General features: G+C 43.4%; 2 protein-coding genes across 3 annotated transcripts in view; one reads left to right on the forward strand and one right to left on the reverse strand.

Moving 5' to 3' along the window:
• Positions 1-761: 761 nt before the first annotated feature.
• AP3M1 (adaptor related protein complex 3 subunit mu 1) lies at positions 762-20,199 on the reverse strand. Of its 2 annotated transcripts, none has more exons than XM_071564261.1 (9): positions 20,116-20,199; positions 11,311-11,586; positions 10,104-10,275; positions 7,653-7,790; positions 5,614-5,699; positions 5,112-5,245; positions 4,363-4,570; positions 3,010-3,154; positions 762-1,807 (listed from the first exon to the last, which is right to left on the reverse strand). In XM_071564261.1, the coding sequence occupies exons 2-9, from the start codon at positions 11,581-11,583 to the stop codon at positions 1,707-1,709; spliced, it is 1,257 nt and encodes a 418-aa protein (XP_071420362.1). In that variant the 5' UTR covers positions 11,584-11,586; positions 20,116-20,199; the 3' UTR covers positions 762-1,706. The 2 variants fall into 2 exon arrangements, with proteins under 2 accessions (XP_071420362.1, XP_071420364.1); XM_071564263.1 differs by lacking the exon at positions 20,116-20,199 and adding an exon at positions 19,884-19,988.
• The window catches only part of ADK (adenosine kinase), a 270,131-nt gene continuing 268,765 nt past the window's right edge, over positions 19,914-21,279 (forward strand). Inside the window, exon 1 of the mRNA XM_071564265.1 lies at positions 19,914-20,373. Within this exon, the coding sequence (XP_071420366.1) occupies positions 20,306-20,373 (68 nt within the window). The 5' untranslated portion in view covers positions 19,914-20,305. The remainder of the gene's footprint in view (positions 20,374-21,279) is intronic.

Consider the following 21,279-nt stretch of genomic DNA (forward strand, 5'->3'; position numbering starts at 1 on the left):
ACTTGGAAGATTGGTGGCTTTTAATAACCTGTTGTGTCTACACAAATGCAAGACTTTTTTATTATAGGTGCTGATCCTTCATGGTGCTGGTTTATCTACTGTGATTTCAGAAATTCAGAATGGTTGCTTATGGCCAAGTTTACCCTAATTGTATCACCAAAGTTACCCGTAGAGAATACATACTCATTTTTTTCTTACTGACTTTTGCTGTCTGTGTTCAGTTGGGCTTCCCCCCCCTTTTTTTCTGGCTGGATCATTTTTTGTCCTAGTCGTTGAAATTTTGACTACTGAATGACTTTAGTTCTTGTTCTTCATCTGAAGCACCTATTCATCAATTTGTAAGCCAAACATGTTAAGGAAACAAAAGGTCTCCAGTATCCCACCCTAACTTAATTCTGAACTCAGCTCACTGTGTACTGGCCAAACACACAGTTTGGAACCTGATGGGTACTGTGGAGCAACTACTGGTTTAGAGACATAACAAGTTTTTGTATAATGAGAAGTTCAGTTAGCTTTTGCATCCTCACTGTTGAGTCTTTGAAATGGCATAAAAATAATAGTTGTCCTCCATTTAAAAATAAATACAAAAGGGACCTTACCTGCCATGCCCTAACAGCCTTTTATAAACTCTACGTAGCTGTGCAGTGATCATGTTCAGTAAAGATGTAGCAAACAGTAATAATTTAATTGTGTATCAGATGCCTCCTGCCTAAGAGCATCATGAATTGTTTATATCAGCATGAATGTTTCACAAGATGCGATACATTTGCAGTAGAGTTCCCTTTATTTCACGACATTAAAGCACACAACCATTAAATACACTTGACACTTCTATTGTGCTATCTAAAAAGCTACACTCCAAGGTACACACCGCACAGATCTGGTGGCATCCACTTCAAACTACTGGAACATCTAAATCAAAGCAAAGGCTTTACATAAAAAATAGATCTTACTCTCTGCAACTGTATTCTTAAAAAAAATCATGGGGATGATAAGATGGAATGGAAAGAAAGTGGATTACCGAAGCAACAATCACCTCCCAGATTTAATGCAGGATGTTATTTTTATCAGCTCATCTGCAGATGGCAGAAATGAAAGCTGATTAAGGCAAATGCTTCTTAAGAAAGGCGATTTCTTGTAAACAACACAGAAATTATTTTTCACTTCATCAGAAGCTTTCTCAGGAGTGACACTTGCTATGTCCCAGGCCCCTGGGGCACCCCTTCCCCTCTCACTGCTGTTCTGTTTCTGAAGGGATTACATGCTGCTTTGTGGAATGCCAGCTTGCAGCTGGCTGTGAGAGCAACTGAGCTTTCTTTGCAGGCAGCTGCAGCAGCAAACCATGCCACCAGACCTTTCCAGTGGCCTGTCTGGCCTTCACAATGTGCTTGGCTTCTGAGCTTTGGTATCTGACTGGCAGTGTAGTGTTTATGACATTTTAGGGGTTGCCTCTATCAAACTATTCACCAGCATAACAAATCAGTAAAAAAAGAGTGAAAGTGTATTAGAAAAAAAGTACCTTATTTTAAAGCCATATTAAGAAAAACTAAGCTATGCTTTCATTTTAAGAGTTGCTGTGCACAAATGCTTTGATCCCAAACTAATCAGTGTCTATTAATTAACTGGCACCTAATTAATAGCAACATAAGTCACTAAGCAGTCAAGTTTTTTTATGGGGAATTTCCTCTTAGAACTAGAGCATCTTCTCATGTCCTGACTTGGAATTTTCCTGCTTTTGTAATATATTTGACACCTTTAAAAGGCTTGTATTTTTCTCCATACATGTCTAGGCGATTCACTTTCAGTCCTGGAAAAAAACCCAAAGACAAGTACAAAGTTAAAAGCAGAATGCTAGGAGTCATGTCAGTCTGTTTGAAAGTCCCATTTTCTTAAAGCATGTTAGGATTGATTAGGAAGCTCATTTTCCTTTCTTTCACAAGTTCATCTAGTTTGAGATAGCAATGAGACCATTATTGTCACCTAATCATAGCTGTTTTGGCAGGGCAACTACTTTCTCTTCTCCATAAGCAAGAAAAAAACTACTGAACAAAGGAGTCTCTTCCACAGCTCCTGTACACTGCACTCATTTCAGGACAAGTTTCAGAATTCCCTTCCCTCCAAGTTGTAATTGCAAGAACCACAACCCCTCTGCTATGAACTGAGGAAGGCCAGTAGCCCTTAACTACCTACAGCTTTGGGCTGTTCCTGCTCTCTCGCAGGTCCATTATCTCTGGTGTCCAGCTACGGGTTCAACTATGTTTTGCCGGATTAAAACTAGTTTAAGAGGAAACTGTAGGATTCTGTTCTTACACAAGAACTAACCATTATTTATTCAAAGGAAGAAAAAGGACCATAGACTGGTCCCTGTCCAGAATGGTACCACATGTACAACCACCAGCTCTCATCTACTGCCTCTCCAAATGTGAGTCTCCACACTGTTAAGAGTGTTAATCCTGCAAAGCTTGCTTGCAGAAGCATTTTACACATGGACAACTCACATGGCTTAAGTGTTTGCAGACTGAGGCCTTGTTTGCTTTAAATTTATTTTTGCATTTACTATATATGCTTCATTCTGACTCTACTTGCAAATTGTTTTAAAGATGAAAAACTAACCAGCTCCAGAAGGAAAAAATAGAAGGGCATTCTTCAAAATTAATGGAGTTTTATGACCATTAGAGAGGGCTTTAGTGGTACAAGGCTAAAGCAAGTCAAGGGCAGCATGCTAAACCATCATCCATTGATAGGCAGTAAAAGGATACATTTGCATGTTTAATGCAACCAGTCAATAAAGAAAAACCCATTCTTCTGTACACTTCTCAAGCCTTTTCTTGAGTAAAACAATTAGGAATTCACAATTCCCAGCAATGGAGTCTTCCAGCAAGGGTAACTGTCAAGTTTGGCTAAATCAGACTTTGTAATTTTAGAGCAAGCTGTCTTTAGATCAGTATCTCCAAATAACAGTTTCCTGCTTCATTTCCTGCTACTACTCATTCTGTAACACCCACTCACCTGAAATTGCAAGCTGTTGTATCTTAAACTGGATGTTTAAACTTGGATTCTCCTCTGGCTTGGGGGCTCCAGATTGCAGGTTCACTATGCCTTTCAGGTTTGGTAGCTTTTGAGGGGTAATTTTGCCCACGTCCCACGTTAACACCTTGTCAGGAAGGAAAGAATAGTAGCAGTAGCTTTCTAGGAAACAACCTCTGAGGTCAAATTCGTATCCAGTTTTTAGTTTGTAGGCTGGGTACAGAAAGTAGCCTGGAGAATTACCCCACTGGCTGTGGGATGGCGTGGTTAGCACTCCTGCAGACAGGGGGTCGGTTTTTCCCCCAAGTTTACTTTTGCCCTGTCAGTGCTCCTGAGTGGGGCTGTGCACTGAGTACAGCTTGTTCCCTTCGGAACAATGATTGATCCTGATGTCACTTTGGCTCAGCTGGATCCACCAAGCAAGGAGAGCAACCAGCAAAACATCACAGGAACTTAAACACAAGAATGAGGAGAGTGGGAGCAAGGCACTGAGCCAACAGAGATGTCTAAGCCAGAGTAACTTTACAAGGGTCACTTGTTTGCCATTGATTCTTATGCTTTGGAGAAACATGGAACCAAAGGGGCCCTTTATTCACCTCCAAGAGGTGGTTTCTTTGCTCTTACCATAAACTAATAACTGATGAATGCAGAAAAACCTCAGTTCTTCCCACTTCTACAAACTTTTGCAGTTACAATCCACCTAGTTATCCCAGCTCTTGATAAAAACAGTGAAATTGCTGCAGAGAAGAAAGCAGACTTCAAGTGGTTTTTAGGTGTTTTCCTTTTAGAAAGATCAAGGTCTATTTTTTTGAAATAAAATGTTACTGGGAGAGCAGGTCACTTAAAATTCTAATCAATTGCTGACTGAGATATTCCAATGGCAGCAGAAAGCTCAGAGCAGGCTCTTAGAGCCAGCAGAACAGTTTGGCTCAGACTGCATTTCAGCAAATTGGCTCCTGGGTACTAAAAAGGCTTCAGCTTTATGAAATTTAGGTCTCATATCCCAACTTAGAGGCAGGAAAGCAGGAGCTCAAGATATGTTTTTTCAGACACTTTGCCTTATTTATTTTGTGTGTCTTCAGGCAGATCTTTTGGATGAGATTTTTTTCTCATCTCCTGCTCCCTGTTTTTCTGGCTACCTGTTTTCAAGGCATTTTCCCCAGATAGGTATGTTTTCAAGAACATAGACTGCAAAATATATCATGGCTGAAACTACCAGCAAAACACTGCTGCATCCACTAAAGAAAAGCATTAGGGGTGAAAGAGCAGGGGGAAAGAGAGGACTTGTTCCAATGCCATCTTTGATATTTAAATAAACAAAAACTTCAGACTTACCTTAGTAACTGGGTCAAAAGTATAGCTGCCCTGTGTAGCAGTGAGGTTCATATTAAGTACGGCCTTTGGCATGTGAACTGTCATGACAACTCCTTCTACTGTTTTTCCCATGTTCTGTTTTGGTCCAATGGTAACATCAAATCTTCCTGAAGAACTATTTTCCTTAAAACTGATCATGTGTTTCACATATACAGGAATTGCCACCAAGCTGAAAAGAGAAGGCAGTAGCCGAATGCATTCTCATTTTATTAGTAATCACAAGAAAAACTTATTTTCTTTATTTTTTTCCAAATAATGTGTCCCATTCTTTCTTCCTTCATCTGTTTATTTTTTTAGAGCAATCTCACTGAGCTAAATCTCAGAAGAGCCACCAGCCAAATCAGGCCTTAGTTTGCAAATATCTGCAGTTTAGAATTTTTTTCTTTATTCTTTCCATGAAGTTCAGAGTCCTCTGTGTACACAGAGACTTACCCACAAAGCACCTAGCACCAACAATGATTACTAGGAATAAATAACCCTGTATTACTGTCATGTGTGATTCATTCCACTGAAAAAGGACTGCTGAGTATCCGCAGTTCACTGAAAATGGTTTCCTTCGTTTAGTGGGGACAGAGCAACAGATGAGACAAAACCTGAGCACGTGCATTTTAGAGCAATGCAAATTCCCCCCTTAACAAGGGGGCAGCTACTCAGATGGAAAGCAGTAGATGATGTATCTGGAGGTCCAACGTGTCTAAATGAAAACGTACTTCTGTGAGCTGACACGGTAGGAGATCAGTCTGAAATTCCCGTCAGGCGGAATAAACGAAAGGACTCTCTCAGACTCCCAGCGTTTGAACCGAATACAGGGGTGGAAGCTGACATCATCCAGCAGCCGGGGGTTCTGGAAGCAGTGGCACAATGGTAAGGGAAATCTCATCACGTATAAGCAGTCTGAACTAGCTACCAAACTCTACACAGTTCCTATTTCTTAGGCTCTAAGTACCTTTCCTAGTGATTACTGGAGACACATTACTGAGCTAGATGGGTTTCTGATCTGACCTGGTACAGCAGCTCCTGTGAATGTGTTTTTATGTACAGACAAAAGCCATTCCGACTACTGAGCAACGCCTACAATGTAATGCAAAACTTGTTACTTTTCATATGTATAACACAAGAACTAGCAATTGTGCTCTTCAAATTATTTTACTCTGATTATTATGAAAAATAAACCCTGAACAAGTAAGATTCCCAGAAACAGGCTGAATTTACCATGAAAGAGAGAGAAAGATCTGGCATTCCTGAGAGCTTAATACACGAATCAATAACACCTTGGATTTCTGCAAAGACTGTGGAACCTGAAGGAAAAAAACCAGACATATGACTTAACATTATTATGAAGGGCCTTACAGATGTGGTGAAGTGAAGCTGGAAGGCACAGATGACATTTGCACAACACTCAAGAACATGCCAGGCCCAGCTAGGAAAGGTCATTGCAGTTACCTGTGTCCTGGGCAGCTTGCTAAACTACATGAGCCAGAGCAAACAGCTTGTCCCAAATCATCTAATTACACTTGTGCCAGCTGTTACACAGGACTTGTACTGGATGTACTTGAACTGGCTGCCAGCAATAAGCAAATAAGAATTTCAGAATATGTGAGCTCTGAATCTTCGTTTCTTTCATCCCTGTCTCTGGTCTAGAGAAAACTAGCAAGCTGTGTTGTGGTGCAGGGAAGTTGAAGCACATCAAAACAATTAACATCAAAATGCAGTAAGTTTGTGCTATAAAGCTCCAGCTAACCTTGGCTTTCACAAGCAAGGCTTATTTAACATTGGGATTCATCTTGATGTTAAGAAAATCTATAGCAAAAAAACCCCAAAACCTAAAGCAAGAATACCAAGCAATTTACCCAGGAAATGCTCATTTCCTTACATACCTTATAAGAACAGAAAGGCATAAGCAGGACTAATTAATTAGCCCCACAAGCAAAGGTAATTTTAGAAGATAGAGAGAAACTACTGCTCATCTAATCAGGGGGAAGGAGAAAGAGTGGCTTTATACTTTGTTTGAAAAGAAGGGATCCTGTTTCAGGTTAAAGCAGTTAACCATATCCCTATGAAACAAGATACCATTGCTATTCAGGGGAAACACCTTATCTGCTTCTCAGTCTCGGTGAAGGTTAGGAAGAAAGACCCTTGCATTGCTAGTTCCCAAGGGATCAAAGCAGAAAACAGTAGCTATGACTACTGCAGCAGATCCTCAGCAGGAAATTGAAACACTTGATGGACACTGATTTGCCTTGGAATATACATAGAAAGACACCATGGTCTTGCTTGTATGTCCTCAGACTAAGCACTTGTACTACCCTTGGGAATCCTAATGAGCTAAGGAGAGTAACAGCATCATCGGCATGTTCTGACCTCTTTTAGCTTCAAGATAGTTAAAGCCGCACAATAGATATTTGTGACTATCCAGTTCAGTGGCAGCCAAAGCATTTGTTGAGGTGGTGTTTGGAACCAAAGCAACACTGACCACTGCTAGAGCAGCAGCACTGAATGAAGAAATCAGAGATTTGCTCCCTGCCCCAGACCACCACAAACTGGTGTCCTGTAGCCTTCAGCATTGCTAACTGATGGCCCCAATACTGAACAAAACAGCAGGTTCCTGCCCACACCATTGCAGATTTCTTTTGGATCAGTTATTTAATACTTCTTGGCACACAAATTCCCTGGTTCCTTCTTAAAGGTAAATCTCACAATTAAGACCTTTGTATTTGAAGATGGCATGTTTTATTTACAGAAAAGAAAGGAGTATTATTATGCTTCATGATATCTGGCTCTAGTTTACATATAAAGAAAACAATACTGTCCAGCTATTTTGTACCAAGTTTATCTTGCTAGCTGTAGAAAGCTAATGAAAGCTTTTGTCTTGCTCATTTGAGGGCCTACAGGGACTACAGAACACCGTTGGCAGGAAGAGTAGGGGATAATTTTCTCATCACATTTAAAAATTCAACTACTATTTTTCCATTTATAGCTGTTATGAGATAATCAATATACAAACAGAAAACATCCAAGTACAGAGTATTTCTTGTGAATGTTCTTGAAGCAGCCCAGAGCATATTGCTGTTTTAAGATGAGCTGAAAAAATACATTTGGGCACATCATTTTAAATGGTGTATTTTTATCTAAGATATACACTCATGTATACAAAGCATGCAAAAAATAGGTTGGACTGTATTCTCTCTATACATCAGAAACTGTATGTAAACACATTCAACAACCAAAAATTAGTTTGCAAGGCATCTTACCTGATTTGTCTATAATCGCATCAATTTCTTCAATGACATCAAAATAGGCTTCATTGTTTGTGTATTTTACTCCTGCTCTGCGCCAAGGAATGTTGGACAACTGTCCAGTGGGAAGTGTGTCTCCCACATTGCTACTGCCTTAAAAAAGGAAAGGAACTCAAAATCAGTAGTTAATTACAAGAGGAATGTTTCAACTGCCAAAATTAAGAATCAAAGCAAGGTTTGCCCTCAAGAACTGCAGACCTGGACCATCATAATGTTATTTGTGAGGTGATGTGAAGGCACTTCAACCATGTGTCCAGACTTAACACCTTTCAGATTGTATTTTACACAGCAAAACCCAAGGCTTAAGTCAGCAGGAGGTTTTTGAGTGGGAGTAGAAGTGGGGCAAGATCCTGTGAAGGATTTCATCACTGTAATTCAAGACAGGTCCTTGTGAGGGCCTTAAGCCCACTTCCCCCTTTTCCTGAGACCTGTAGCTGCCTGACTTCAGGGCTGATTTACAAGTAAGAGTCATTAGGAAGAAAGACATGTAAGAAGCCTTAGGGGAGGGCTCCCACAATCTTTCCTGGGAGCTGTTGTTAGGCTGAGGCTTTCACCCTTGGTACCCGTCTGAGCTACCTTGCAGCAACACGACAGCCATGTCTACACCTGACCCATGTGCCAAATCAATCCAGACCCTGCCCCACAGACTTGACCTGTCCCATTCTGATGGATATTACTGGCAATCACTGAGCTGCAGATGACCTGTTATCATCTGATCCCACCCCTGACCTGTTGGCTCAACTTCCAGGCTCCTTACCAATGATGCCATGGCCCCGCTTGCCCTGCTCTCACCCTCAGCTCTTGGTTCTCACTACCACCCAGCAAGAGAAAAGGGTTTCCTCAGCTACCTAGGTATAAACTGATGATGCTTCAAAAAGTAAAAAAAAATAAAAAATCTTTTAGCTTCCAGGGATTAGGTGACTGATCCTGGAATCCCAGCACAGTGGAAACAACTCCCTCTGTTAGAAGTAGGTCTCAGGACAGAACCACAGCTCAGTCTTGCTTGTGCCCTTTAGTGCAATGCATGTGGTAGTGTGTCCTGCCACGTGAGACAGCTCCACTGAGAAGCTGGTGGCTAGGGTGTGTAATTTCTACGCAACCTGCTGGGCAGGCCCTGTCCTAGCAGGCAGAAGACAGAAGTTTTCATTCTTTTGAGCTAGCAGAACTCACACATACAAAAAACCCCCAACCAATGCTTCCTAAAGTGCACCCCTATATGTGCTGGAGAGGAGTTGCAACCATTTCCTTACTCTCAAACATCTCTGTAGGGGAGCAGTTGTCATGGCTGTCCCTCAGCAGCCTTGCAGGGTACAGCAAGGGCTGGGCTGTCAGGCCAGGTAGGTAGAAGAGCTCTCAGGCTGCTCTTTCCACCTGCTCAGCACTGAGCTGTTGACAGTCAAAAGATGCAGGCTGCCTTGGGCAGGCACTTTAGGCTCCTAGGGAATTCTAATAAGGCTTTAGATAAAACAAGAGGATTTCATGTTGCAACACTTGGTTTTGTGAGTCTTAATTCCTGTTACAGTGGTCCATCTAGTCCATTAATGTAATATTTTTCATAAGTGTAAATACTGCCATCCAAATCTACAGTTTAAAAAACCCTAACCAAACCCCAAATAACTGACATTAAAATGGATGAGGTTTATACTCAAAGACTAAACCGTATGTACCACCTAAAAGACCAGCTCCTCTGAGTACTACCTGTGTGGCCCTGCAGCCCAACTACTCCCCTTCCCTAACACAATGTACAGGCAAACATCTCCCATATCTCTGACCCCATGTGACACCTCATGGCTCTCCTCCCTTGCACCCGCTTGCCAGACAAGCAGATTCCACCAGCTCAGCTGACAGACATTTGGCTCCAACACTGCAAGAAAGACCCATTTATAACACCCTGAAATCAGCTCCAAAATCGAATCCATATGAATCCATATGCTGATTGGTGGGGGGATGGGGTAGAGGCTGAAGACAGACTATTTGCTTCCCTTCATGCTATCTGTTCCCAGACAACAAAGATTTATTAGGCATCTATTATATACCTTTCTATAATGACTTCTTATAAAATGCTTAACCTTTTCCAATGCCCCACAGTTATTCAAGGCTTGGGGCGAGCTCTGTACCAGTCCTGGAGCACCTGTCTCCAGTATGTCCTGACTCTGCTGGGAACTGCTACTCCTGAGGGACTCCAGCAGCTGTGGCTGGACCAGACAGTGCACCGGGCACAGCAAAGGAGCCAGGCATAAACTGCAAATGAGAAGGGAGTTGTTTTTATTCAACTCCTACTTATGTGAAGTGGCAGGATAGTGGCTTCACCTTACAGATTCACACCAACATATTACTTTTTAACTATGAGAAATTATGGGACTTTTTTTTAAACAGCCAGTCATTGCTGAAAATTTATTTTCATACCTGTGATGGAGTTGACAACAGAGCGCAAAATTGTGGGAGGCTTAATCAGCTCCTTCAGTATGTTAGATTCTGTTGCCAGTGGAAAGCCATTGTCTAGCATTTCTTCTAGAAGCTCATACACAATTACCACATTGTCCTTAATTGCAGTTTCAGAACATTCGCCAAAGTAATCCTAAACAAATTCAGAGATTACAAAAGAGAGGATTTTTATTCCTATTAAAATGCTTTGCAGAAGAAAGTTTGTTTGTTTTTTCTTACAGAAACCCTCCAATATCTGAAGGGATTTTAGTGCCTAAACTGACTAGCTACTTCTACTGTCTGAGGGCATATGTTAAGGTTACATTTATCGTCCAATTTGAAATAAAGACAAGCATAAACAGCAAAATGAATGTAATCTGATTTACGACTATATATGTCCCAAAGGTCCTTCCTCTTGTGAACACTAACACATCTCCAGTTAGAAGACTCTCATAAAATAAAGAGACTATCTTTTGGCAATGCTCAATCTTCACAGAGGGTCCTTCATTCACAGTATCCATGAAATTGGTTGAGAAGTGATTGATGCTTCACAGCCCTTTTCTCCCCACAGTGTGTGCTGCCTGACCACACGATCCCTCTGCCCATCTACATAATATGAGCCTACAGAAAAACCCCAGCATTTACAAAGTGGGATTTGCCTATGCACCAGTAACTATAAAATCAAACAAGTACACATAATATACCATTTTTTCCTTTGTAATCTATAAACCTGTGCTTGACTTAAAAATTGCAGAGGAGAAAGTCACTGACAGAAGAGTTTATTACCTTTCTTTAAAATAAGTTTATACAAAAAATCCCCTGGAATTGTTTTGGAATCATAGAATGTTAAAGGTTGGAAGGATCCTTAAAGATCATCTAGTCCTAACCCTCCCTGTCTTAGAGAGGGACATCTCCAACTACACCAGGTTGCTCAAGGCCTTATCTAATTTGGCCTTGAACACTGCCAGGGTTGGGGCATTCCCAATCTCCCTGGGCAACCTGTTCCAGTACTTTACCACCCTCACAATAAAGAAGTTTTTCCTAATATGTAACCTAAACTTCCCCTATTTCAGTTGGTACCCATTGCTCCTTGTCCAACCCCTACAATTCCGGATGAAGAGGCCCTCTGTGGCTTCCCTGTAGGCCCCCTTCAGATACTGGATTTTAAAATTATTTAATGGTGACAGACCTGGAAAGTATCTGCTACTCGGTGCAGAAATTCAATTACAAAGAGTGGTGGCACTTCTGTCTGTATGACAGACACAAAGAAGATTTTATCCCGATAGATGCTGATGAGGTAGTGATGTGGAGTTGAGATGACAGGAGGCACATTCTCTACATCGATTGCTTTCTCCTGAGCTTCAAAGAAATAATCACACACAGACTGGCTCACAACGCTCTTCCAGTGCTTCTCCAAGAATATATCACCAGAACAGTTTATAAGAAACAGGCTGTGGATCATTTTCTGTTGAAAACACATTCAAAGAAGTTAAAATAAACAAAAGGATTGACTATATTTCTTATTCCAGAATCCCCTTCTTACAATGGTTACTCTTTATTAACATGCACTGTGAATTTAGGAAAAATATCTGCTTTGCTGCTATTCTTTAAATTGCATTTTCTTTATTTAGAGGAATCTTTCACCAGAAACTATTTCCCAGTGGATTAAGTCGGTAACGTGTATCACAATGTAAGCAAGAAGCAAGCACCCCTGATGTCCACTTACACCCCTATTTAGTATTTGCAATTCATTTCTCAAAGAAAAGCTGCCTCATGAGTTGGCACTCACTTAAACATGCCTGCTGACGTGTAAGGGTAACTTGTAAATAGTTTCCTATGGCAGAGGAGTTTGCCTGATAGTTACACACATAATTTAGAATTGCACCATCTTAAAGATACAGCTCCTTAGCTTGTCAGCTTCCAGCTCTTGAACTACAAAAGTGGTTTTCATTTGCTGGCTGCTTAGTTTTATGATCTGTGCCAAGCTGCACTGGGATAAAGGGTCAGAATTCATTAAAAGTACACAAAACTAGGAGTCTCAATCTGATTTAATGAATAAAAGTGCCTCAAACGTGCTTGGCACACATGAAATACGTTTACATAAAACGTTTTTCATTTAAAAACCCACTCATGAAAAAGGGGACTATAAACTGCAGACAAGAAATGTAACTGTTTTTCCTTATGTCTTTAAACATTTACAAATAACATGCCTCAGCCACTGATCCTTCATTTTATTCATGGGGCAAGAAGCTTAGCTGCCTTTTGTAAAAGCTAATTCCCAGTCTATTTCTCAACTTTCAATGAGATAGTAAGTAACCTAAGTTGTTGGTACAAATGAAGAGAATAAACTATCTCCTTATCTACAGAAGAGACAAATGCTAGCAGATTTCAGTTTATCTGTTCAGCCTTTACATGAGACAGATATAATGCTTTGGCTGACCTGCAATATAATGATACTCTGACAAAAATAAGTTCCAAGTTTAAACTCAGGCTTGGAAAACAAACAAAACAGTAACCCAAGCACTGGCATCTCAAGGTGAAGTCAATCTGGCACTTATATCACGCACAGATTTATTCTGTAGTTGAAGAAGCTGACCCTGACACTGGCTATTCATCCCCTTTTGCCTTTAAGGCATTGATTTGAGCAAGTCTATGACTCTGCAATTACTGACATTAGGAAAGTGGCCCAGCCATAAATTAACCCAGCAAAAGGAGTTTCCAGTCAGATCAGCTTCCTAATACAAGTTATTATATTGCCAGAGAGTTCTACTGGGCTGGCACAAGGCAGGTGCCAGAAACGGACAGATAACAGCAATGGAGGTGTCCTGAACTGAAATTTAGTCTTTGGAGGAATTCAAACATGACTGGAAGGAGACCAAACACTTACTGGACACCTACACCTTGAAACAGGAAAACTACTCAGCATGTCCAGGAGAAGCCAAATGCATCTACCAAAAAGCATCATAGTTCTTACTAATCTTATGTTTGGCTAGGACCATGCCATAAAATGCAGATAAAATTTTCTCCTTTGCTAATGTTGACTCTGGCACACTGGTGTGAAGATGGCATGGAAGCATCTCATGTAAATGGCCCAGTCCCACAGAGATTTTCAGGTGTCCACTGTATGACTAAGTCTTACTCCAGAATACTGGAATAAGCACTTAGCTCCATCCAGTGTGAGCTCTTGTTGCTGTGTCTGAATCTAAACTGCACGGAGTACTAGACTGACCTCCCAACACACTTGTAACAATGAAAAACAGTCTGGCCCTGCAGATTTTGATGAAACAAAAGTATGTCTTCCAAAGCTCACCAAAGACGGTGAAGAAGGACAGCTCAAGAAGGTTGTCAGTGTGCTACTCCCCTCCACCTAAGCCAGCAGATGTGGGAAGGAAGCCAAGATCCAACTTTTCAAAATCTAAACTCCAGCTGCTCCTTCACATGCATGACAGCAACGTGCCCATCCTCACTGGGGCCTTGCCAGGTCTTAGATGCCTCCTGCTAAGAGCGCACTGTCTCTCATGGCAGACACGGAAGATCAATAGTCAAAATTTGGACAGAAAAATCCAACTAAGCCAATATGGTACATAAGACGAAGTTCTTTTAGAAACTGTGATTGCCAGTTTGCTTAAGAGTGGGAAAGGAAACAAAGCTAGAAAGTGTTACTAGTGGACCAAATTAATCTCTAATTTAGTTTGTTAAAAAAACTGGCAATTTTAATACTGTGAGGACAGCATTTTTATAAAGAAGCCCTGACACAATTGCTTTAATCCTGTTCAACTAAACATGCTCTGAATTTAGCCAGCATTGAACATTAAACCCCTTCAAAACCTCCTGGATAGTCACACAGTGGTGGCAAGTATAATCAACCACTGAATGTCAGTATTGTTCCACACCAAAGCGGCCCAAATGTATGAAGGTGATCAGCTATAAAGCTTAGAATAGATCTCTGTACATTTTAATATGGATACAATAGCATATCTGTTAACAAACATAAGACCCAATTCCTAGTAAATGTACACAAAGCTGCACCTGAGAGTTTCTGTACAAGCAGCACTGGGAGGACCCCATTTCCAGAGGATCTGATCTATGGTCTGCTCTGGAGGAGCTGTGCTGGACCACAGGCAGCTTCCAACAATACCCAGACAAAGTTTATCAGCATGTGTGACAGTGTTTTTAAGCCCTAGCAAATGTCCTGCCGTTACCGTTCAAGAGATTCTACTGATCTACAGATCAGAAGTGATTGCATTTGTCACAATATACTTTTAAATAAAAGCACAGCTGTGCAGCAGAGCAACAGAATCACAGCGAGCTCCTGGCACGCCAAATGGCGGTGTTAGCAGGGCCCCTTCTTTTGCCTGAAGTTCCACTTAGGATATGAAACCATGACTTGATATGCAAACAAGAGAGGCCATGGGTAGCCAAAAGGGGCAGTAACATTGGGCCACTGCTCCTGTTTCCTCATCCACCACAAGCTGCCCAGGTACCAGCTGTGTTTGTATGAGTGTTTGTGTGGCCTGGTGGGGAACAGGAGTAGCAAACTTGGCAGATGACAGCTCTTTAGTATCTGTGGAAACTGAACAGTAAAATCACACCTAGCTGCCTACCTTATCTTCTAGCAAGAAGATAATGACAACAGGATTTCCCATGATACATCATTACCTGCTTCCAATGTAAGAGTTCCCTTCAAACCCCCTGACATATGTCTTTATTCCTTCACAAGTTTTAGCACTACACTGATTTGCTGCTAATTTGAAGTGCTCTGGAAAACTGAAGCTCTCTCCTTGCAGCTCAAGTGCAGAGCAAGCAGCCCCAGAGCCACCAGCCCTGCTGTATCAGCCAAGGGGCAGCTCAGTCAGTTCGCCTCCCAGTGCTGACTAGAATAAAGAAGCTCTTATAGCAGTGGGGACATCAGACTATTATACACAAGACTAAGTAATTTGATTTATCCCACACACTCTCAAGCAATTGGCATCGGCTTAGATAGATATCATGTTGGATATCTCAGAACTGGTACTACTACAAAAATATCTTATGCAAACTATTATTTAACAAAAATTTCTCACAGTGCTTCAAATCCTAAAGATTTCCCTGCTACACTGTTTTTGAGTGTCAGACTTAATTTCATACATGTAAAGATCCCTGAATTAGTTTCTCAGTACCCCAGCTTCCTGTCTTATCAGAACATTACACTTGAAAAAACCCAAAGGACTGAAAAAGGCTGAACATAAGAAATCCATCTATTAACAGTAAAATTCCTCACACCAACAGGTCACTACTTGTGGTCAAACGGCAAAGCATATTAAGAGCTGCAGCACTTTGAGGGTAAAGGTCTTAAAACAAAGTTCCTAAGTTTAAAAAAAACAGTAGCAAAAGCACACCACCAATTTATAAATCATGAGGTTGTTCTATGTGTAGCAGTGTACACATATACCTCCCTGAGATGTCAGCATCTCTATGTAAGGTACTCTATGTAAGGTGTTATTCTAGGACTATTTGAAAAGGACAAGCCTCCCATCTCTCTGCTTTTAGGCCTACCTAAGAGCAGACTGAAGGTGTACAAGAATCATTATTTGCATCTCTTGGCCAGAGCAAGCCCATCAAGCTCATTTTCAGTAGGCTGACAGGCATCCATACAGTTACTGCCTGACTGAAAGGCATCTTACAAGCTTTGCAGCAACAAGCAGCCCAGAGAGGTTTTGCAGCTTCTCACAGACTTCCCATCTTTGCTCTAACACCTGAAACTCCACATGATTCTTTTCAGTCATTTCCATGTTATCAGAATTTGAAGTTCTCACAGAAGAAAAAAGTATTTTAATTATGGAGCCTTCAATATGCTGTTGCCACATCTGTCTTTTGACTAAATCTGGATTTGCAGTGTTACCGATTTTCAAATTCTTGGCACAGAAACATCTGGACTGGTCACAGCAGGCTCCCAAGACAAAAGTGGAGCCCATTGGCAAGAGGGAGAGGCTGTGAGCATGGGAAAAACACTGACTGCACATGCTTGACCTCAGCTACAATTAAGTAGTCTAAAATGTAATCAATGCAGAAATACTGTTACCAGCTGCTTTTCCATAACACTGAGCTGAGTTTCAGCAAAAGCTATGGAACCAGGAAGGGAGGAATTTATCACTGACCTCTGCAATGCCCTTTAGAGCCAGTGCTAACTACAGAAAACAGCTTGAAATGGGACCATCACTGGGAAAGTATTCCAGAGCTCCCATGTTCCCTGCATTTGGCATAGCTGCTCTGAAGGGTGGAAGGATTAGTGGGAGTGGACTGTCTGATTCTCTGTTATGTATTTGTGGAAATGAACTTCTAGTGACAAGTGAATGGAAAGTAATGAAATGCTTAAAGTAATCTGGAGAAAGAAGTAAGCTAAAACAGGCAGTTCTATTTTAAAGCCAGTATTTTTGTCACAACCAGCTGTGGTCAGTACTTTAGCTTTTTCTTATAAATTCACAATGTGCCACAGATGTGTCAAACTAGAAAACCTTTGTTCTGACCTCCTCAACCCCATTCACTGCTCTCAAACCAGCCATCCTGATGAAGAGAAGTCCTATTAAATACCTGAATGACATTTTCAAGACAGTCAAATGGCATACTGCGTAACTGGCTGGAGCAGCGTGACACAACATTAGCAGCTGAAGTCGATAAATCTGGAATTCTCAGGTTTACTAAAATGAGATTGTTTTGTACTTTCGCAGCTTTTGCCAGGCTCCTGTTGTGTATCTTACTGTTGCTGCTCAAGTGTCACCACTCCTTTTATGTATAAGGTGCCCACGGCTTAGGTGTCTGCACACTAAAGTAAAAGCATTTTTGCAGCCTTTCTCAAGAATTGCCTGGTGTCCCTCTCTGTCAGTCAAGCAAAACTCTGTATCTACTCAGCACCATGAAGTGCTTGTGTCTGTACAACTACTCAGAGGCATATTTTATCAGCAAGATCATCCCAATTAAAGACTAAATACTTTGCTTTCCTGATGCTCAGTATACATTTATCTTTACTCTCACTTAAAGCACTTAACTTTCTGGAATTCATTTTAAAAGGAAGTAGCCCTCTGAGAATACTCTGAAATTTTCTTAAATCAGTGTTTGGTATCCATAACAAAATTTGCAACTTCCTCTGTGCTTTTAACAGTAACAATTACAGCCTGCATGAGAATTTGTGCAGCATTTCATCTACTGACTGATGAGCTTTCCAATAATACATTTTTATGGTGCCTCTGTTCAATTTAGTTCCAGTATAAATCTTCCAAGTGCTGGAAGACAGTTCCAGTTCCATCAACAAAACAATATTAAGTACTGAATAATCAAACAATATTAGATCCCAAATAACTGCAGTTCCATTTGGGACCTGCAAGAATGGAAAGCTTCACTGCAGAAACAAGAGTTTCTGTAAAAAATCCCCACAGCAAAACAATTACAAATTCATCGCTAAAACTGTATTTTCACATGAAGATGGAACACTTCTAAAACAACTTACAACTGAATCAGAAGCTTTAGAACTACTAAGGGACTACTTAAGAAATTCACTCTCTGAAAGCAGCACTGAGTAGATAGAGAGAACAAAATGGACACAGGCAAAGTGAGTATCTTGTCGAGTATTTACTGTCAATGGCATTTTCAGGAACAGACTGATGATTATGCTCATATCCCAATCAACACATGAAGAACTCTGAATGGCCAAGGCAGCAGGATTCTATCATAGGATAAAAAAATCCTCAACTTGGTAGTCCTTTGTGATGATGTTTTCCGCCGATGCTCTCCCAACTCCCTGCTCCAGTAAGTCTGACTGGCTGGCTCGACACTGCTACAAAGCCTTATACTATTTTCTTTCACAGGCTCTATTTTAAGATGCACTTGAGGTTCCAGAAGCACAAACACAGCACCAAAGAGTCATGCACTACTGAAATACTAGATCAGAGCCAGCAAGTACCACTGGAACTCTGCTGTGGCACCCAGCTCTTACTCGTGTGTGTGCACTTCACTACACCCTTCCCAAATGCACATGGCAGAAAGAAGGCACATTTGTACCTTCTTTCCCTTCTCTTTTATCCTACATGAATGAGTCTCCCAAATACTGTCTTAAAGGACCTTCTAAGAAGCTCCTGTTAAAAAGCTGCCTCTCATGCATTGTGTTGAATAAGCATAAAAAAGATTGAACCTATCTTCCAGATATTATTTTTTAAAGCTATATGGGAAGCTGTTGGGAGAAAGTTAATGGGAAATAAAAGGAAGGAACTTCACATTTTAAACAAGTTTTAATTTGGTTTCTTCCCATTATTACACCCATGAAGTGCAGCTGCCACTTGTCATCTGCTGTTCAAACTTCTCTACCTCAAGGACTTCCACTTCTTTTTCATGAATCCTCATGAGGTTTTTATTAAAGATTCTTAATGAGAATTGTTTGTAAGGAGAGCTTTATATGATAGAGTAACTGGGACTAGGCTGGTGCACAGCTGTTATACACAACAGGAAATTTCATTTCTGGATAAGAACAGGAAAATTAAGCAGGAGAGGGCATGGAGTAGTCTTAATGTTTAATTGCCATTTGCTAGGAATTTTCAGGTATGTGCATGCAGACAGGAAAGAACCTGTTTGTCCCGCGGTTGTTTCTTTTCCAAAACCAGGTTTGCTTCTGGTTTTGAGTCAGCACCCAATACACCACAGATTAAACACTAGACATTTAGAGTAAAATATCATTCAGATATTTTTTTTTTTAATAAATGAGAAGCTATGTACAACTCAAACCTGCTGGGAACTGCCAGCAGAATTAATCTCCTGGTTGGCATAGTCAGTTCTTCTGTAAAACATTTCTTTCATCATTTTACCTCTTGCATGAGTAATTTAATTTGTTTGTGCTTTTCTTGCGAAATAGCTTTTTCTTTTCCCATGCTGCAGTCTACCTGCTATGAACATGAATTTTCATTATTCAAGTATGATTTTTTCACCTGATTATGGAATAGCTACAGAATGGTATAGAACAGCCACAGAATAGTGAAGCTATTCCTCCAGTTTGATCAACATCTAATGGGTACGAATCATTCATCATACCAAAAAGATGGCAAGTGCATTGCTACTTCAGGGCAGATGAGAACTGAAACGAGAAGCGACAACCTCCCTGCCGTTACGGCTGGGCACTGAGCAGGGCAGCAGCGACGTATCGTGCACAGTGCTGGATGGTAATGGACTCACTGATTCCCAGCGCAAATGATGCACATCTGCACTCACAGGGCCCCTTGCTATTAAGCCAGTCCAGCACGGCCAGAACCAGCACACCCCGCAGCAACGCTGCTCAGGAGCGGCCGAGGCGAGCCGGGCACCGCAGCCCTGCCCGGGGCTCAGGTGAACGGCGGCCCCGGCACGGACCCTGCCCAGGCCCCGGGCCGGCTCCCGACCGCCACCCGCACCGCCCGCCCGGTGCACAGCCCCGTCCGCGCTCCTCACGGCGGAGCTGAGCGGGGCAGGCCCCGGCACAGGGCCCGGCACAGGGCCCGACCCGAGCGCAGTCCCAAGTAGCGGCTCTCAACCCGCACCGCTCCGCACCCCGCCAGAGCCCAGCACAACGGGGGGGTTTATTCAAACGCGGCAACGACTCAGTATTTAAACGGGAATCGAAAAACGGAAACGGGCGCGGGTAAATAGGGAAGTCTGGGATTTGCGGGGCAGACTCCCAGTACCGCCGCTGGCAGGGACGTCGCCCCTGCCTGGCCCCGGCCACTCCCTCCCCACCACGCGGCCCGGGCCCCGCGCCCCACGTACCTCCCCGGCCCGGCCCGGCCCGCTCCCGGGGCAGCGGCCAAGATGGCGCCGGGGCCGCCCCGGGGGCAGGCGCGGGCGGCCGAGGCGCTGCCTGCACGGGGCGCTGCCTGCACCGAGCGCCCGGGAACGGACCACCCTCCCGGCCCCGCGGCCGCGGTTACCCCGCGGCGCCCCCAGCGCCCGATCCCGCCGGCGAGCAAGGCCCGGGCCGGCCCCTCGGCGCTAAACCCACCCGTGCCGGCGCCGCGGCAGCGCGGCTGGGAGGGACGGCGGGCGACGCTCCCCGCCCCGTCAGCGCCCGGCGCGGCCGCGCGTGCTGCCCCCGCCCCCCGGCGGCGCTGCCGGCGCGGGCGGGGGGGCGGGCCGGGGCCGGCGGGCGGGCCGAGGGGAGCGGAGCGCGCCGCACGCCGCCCAGCGCGAAGATGGCAGCGGGGGAGCCGCAAGCCAAGAAGCTGAAGCTGGAGCAGAAGCAGCAGCAGCAGCAGCTGAGGTAACGGGTGCAGTGCAGCGCTCTGCTTCGCGAACAGACCCCGGCGGGAGCCCGAGGGTCGGCGGTGCCGCCGGCGATGCCCCCGGCGGACGGCGAGACACGTGCCGGTGCCGCCGCCACCGCGGTGCGGGCAGAGTCCGCCGGCAGGTCCCGCCGCGCCCGGCTGTGCTCGGCCGGGCCCCGCCGCGGCACCGGGTGCACGTGGAGGCGGCGGCGGGTCTCGGCTCTGCCCCGCTCGGTGCCTGGCCCGGCCGTGCCGCTGCCGCGCTGCGCGGGGACCGCGGGCCCCGCCGTGCCTGCGGGCGGCCCGCCCGGCCCGGGAGCTGCTCCGCACCTGCCGCGAGTCCCAGCGCTGCTCTAGTACAGCCCGCGCTGTCACCCCGCCTGCCGCCCCGCTGGAAACAAATCTCTGCAAAACGCCTCGGTTAATGCCCGTGCGGGGGTCTCCGTCCCCGCTGTATAGGAAATCAGTAATCTGGAAATCCACGTTAACGGTTACATTTTCTTCAGGACAGGTGGAATATATCAAAATGTTTTCACATTGTAATAATCCAGGCGATTAACTGTGCTTCCTCATTTCTGTGATTGCTGTGTAGTATCGCTGACTGAACCCCATCTGACTGATGGCCTGCATGGACACAAGGAATTTATATTTAAATGTCATAGCAGAAAAATACAAGGTTTCTCAATGCAGGACACATGGTCAAAATGAGCACGCTGAGTACTGAGATCTGTTGAGCAGCTTCTGTTGGTGCAGTTTCAGGTTTGTTTTCTACATGAATATAATGGTAAGATAGCTGATTTCCTTCCAAGTATTCAGTGTATGAAGAGGATTAATGACATAGGGCTTGAAAGGTCCAAAATTATCTTGGCGATAACTAATAACTTGCTCAAGTATAGCATAAA

Source organism: Pithys albifrons, chromosome 9, assembly GCF_047495875.1.
Source record: "Pithys albifrons albifrons isolate INPA30051 chromosome 9, PitAlb_v1, whole genome shotgun sequence".
NCBI lineage: Eukaryota > Metazoa > Chordata > Aves > Passeriformes > Thamnophilidae > Pithys > Pithys albifrons.

Excerpts from the sequence above, each read along its gene's own strand:
- AP3M1 (XM_071564261.1), bottom strand. The coding sequence starts at position 11,583 with ATGATCCACAGCCTGTTTCTTATAAACTGTTCTGGTGATATATTCTTG. Across the intron at positions 10,276-11,310 it reads GAGTAGCAGATACTTTCCAG|GATTACTTTGGCGAATGTTC; the intron begins GTCTGTCACCAT and ends GAATTTGTTTAG. Across the intron at positions 1,808-3,009 it reads ACAACAGCTTGCAATTTCAG|GACTGAAAGTGAATCGCCTA; the intron begins GTGAGTGGGTGT and ends GTTTTTTTCCAG.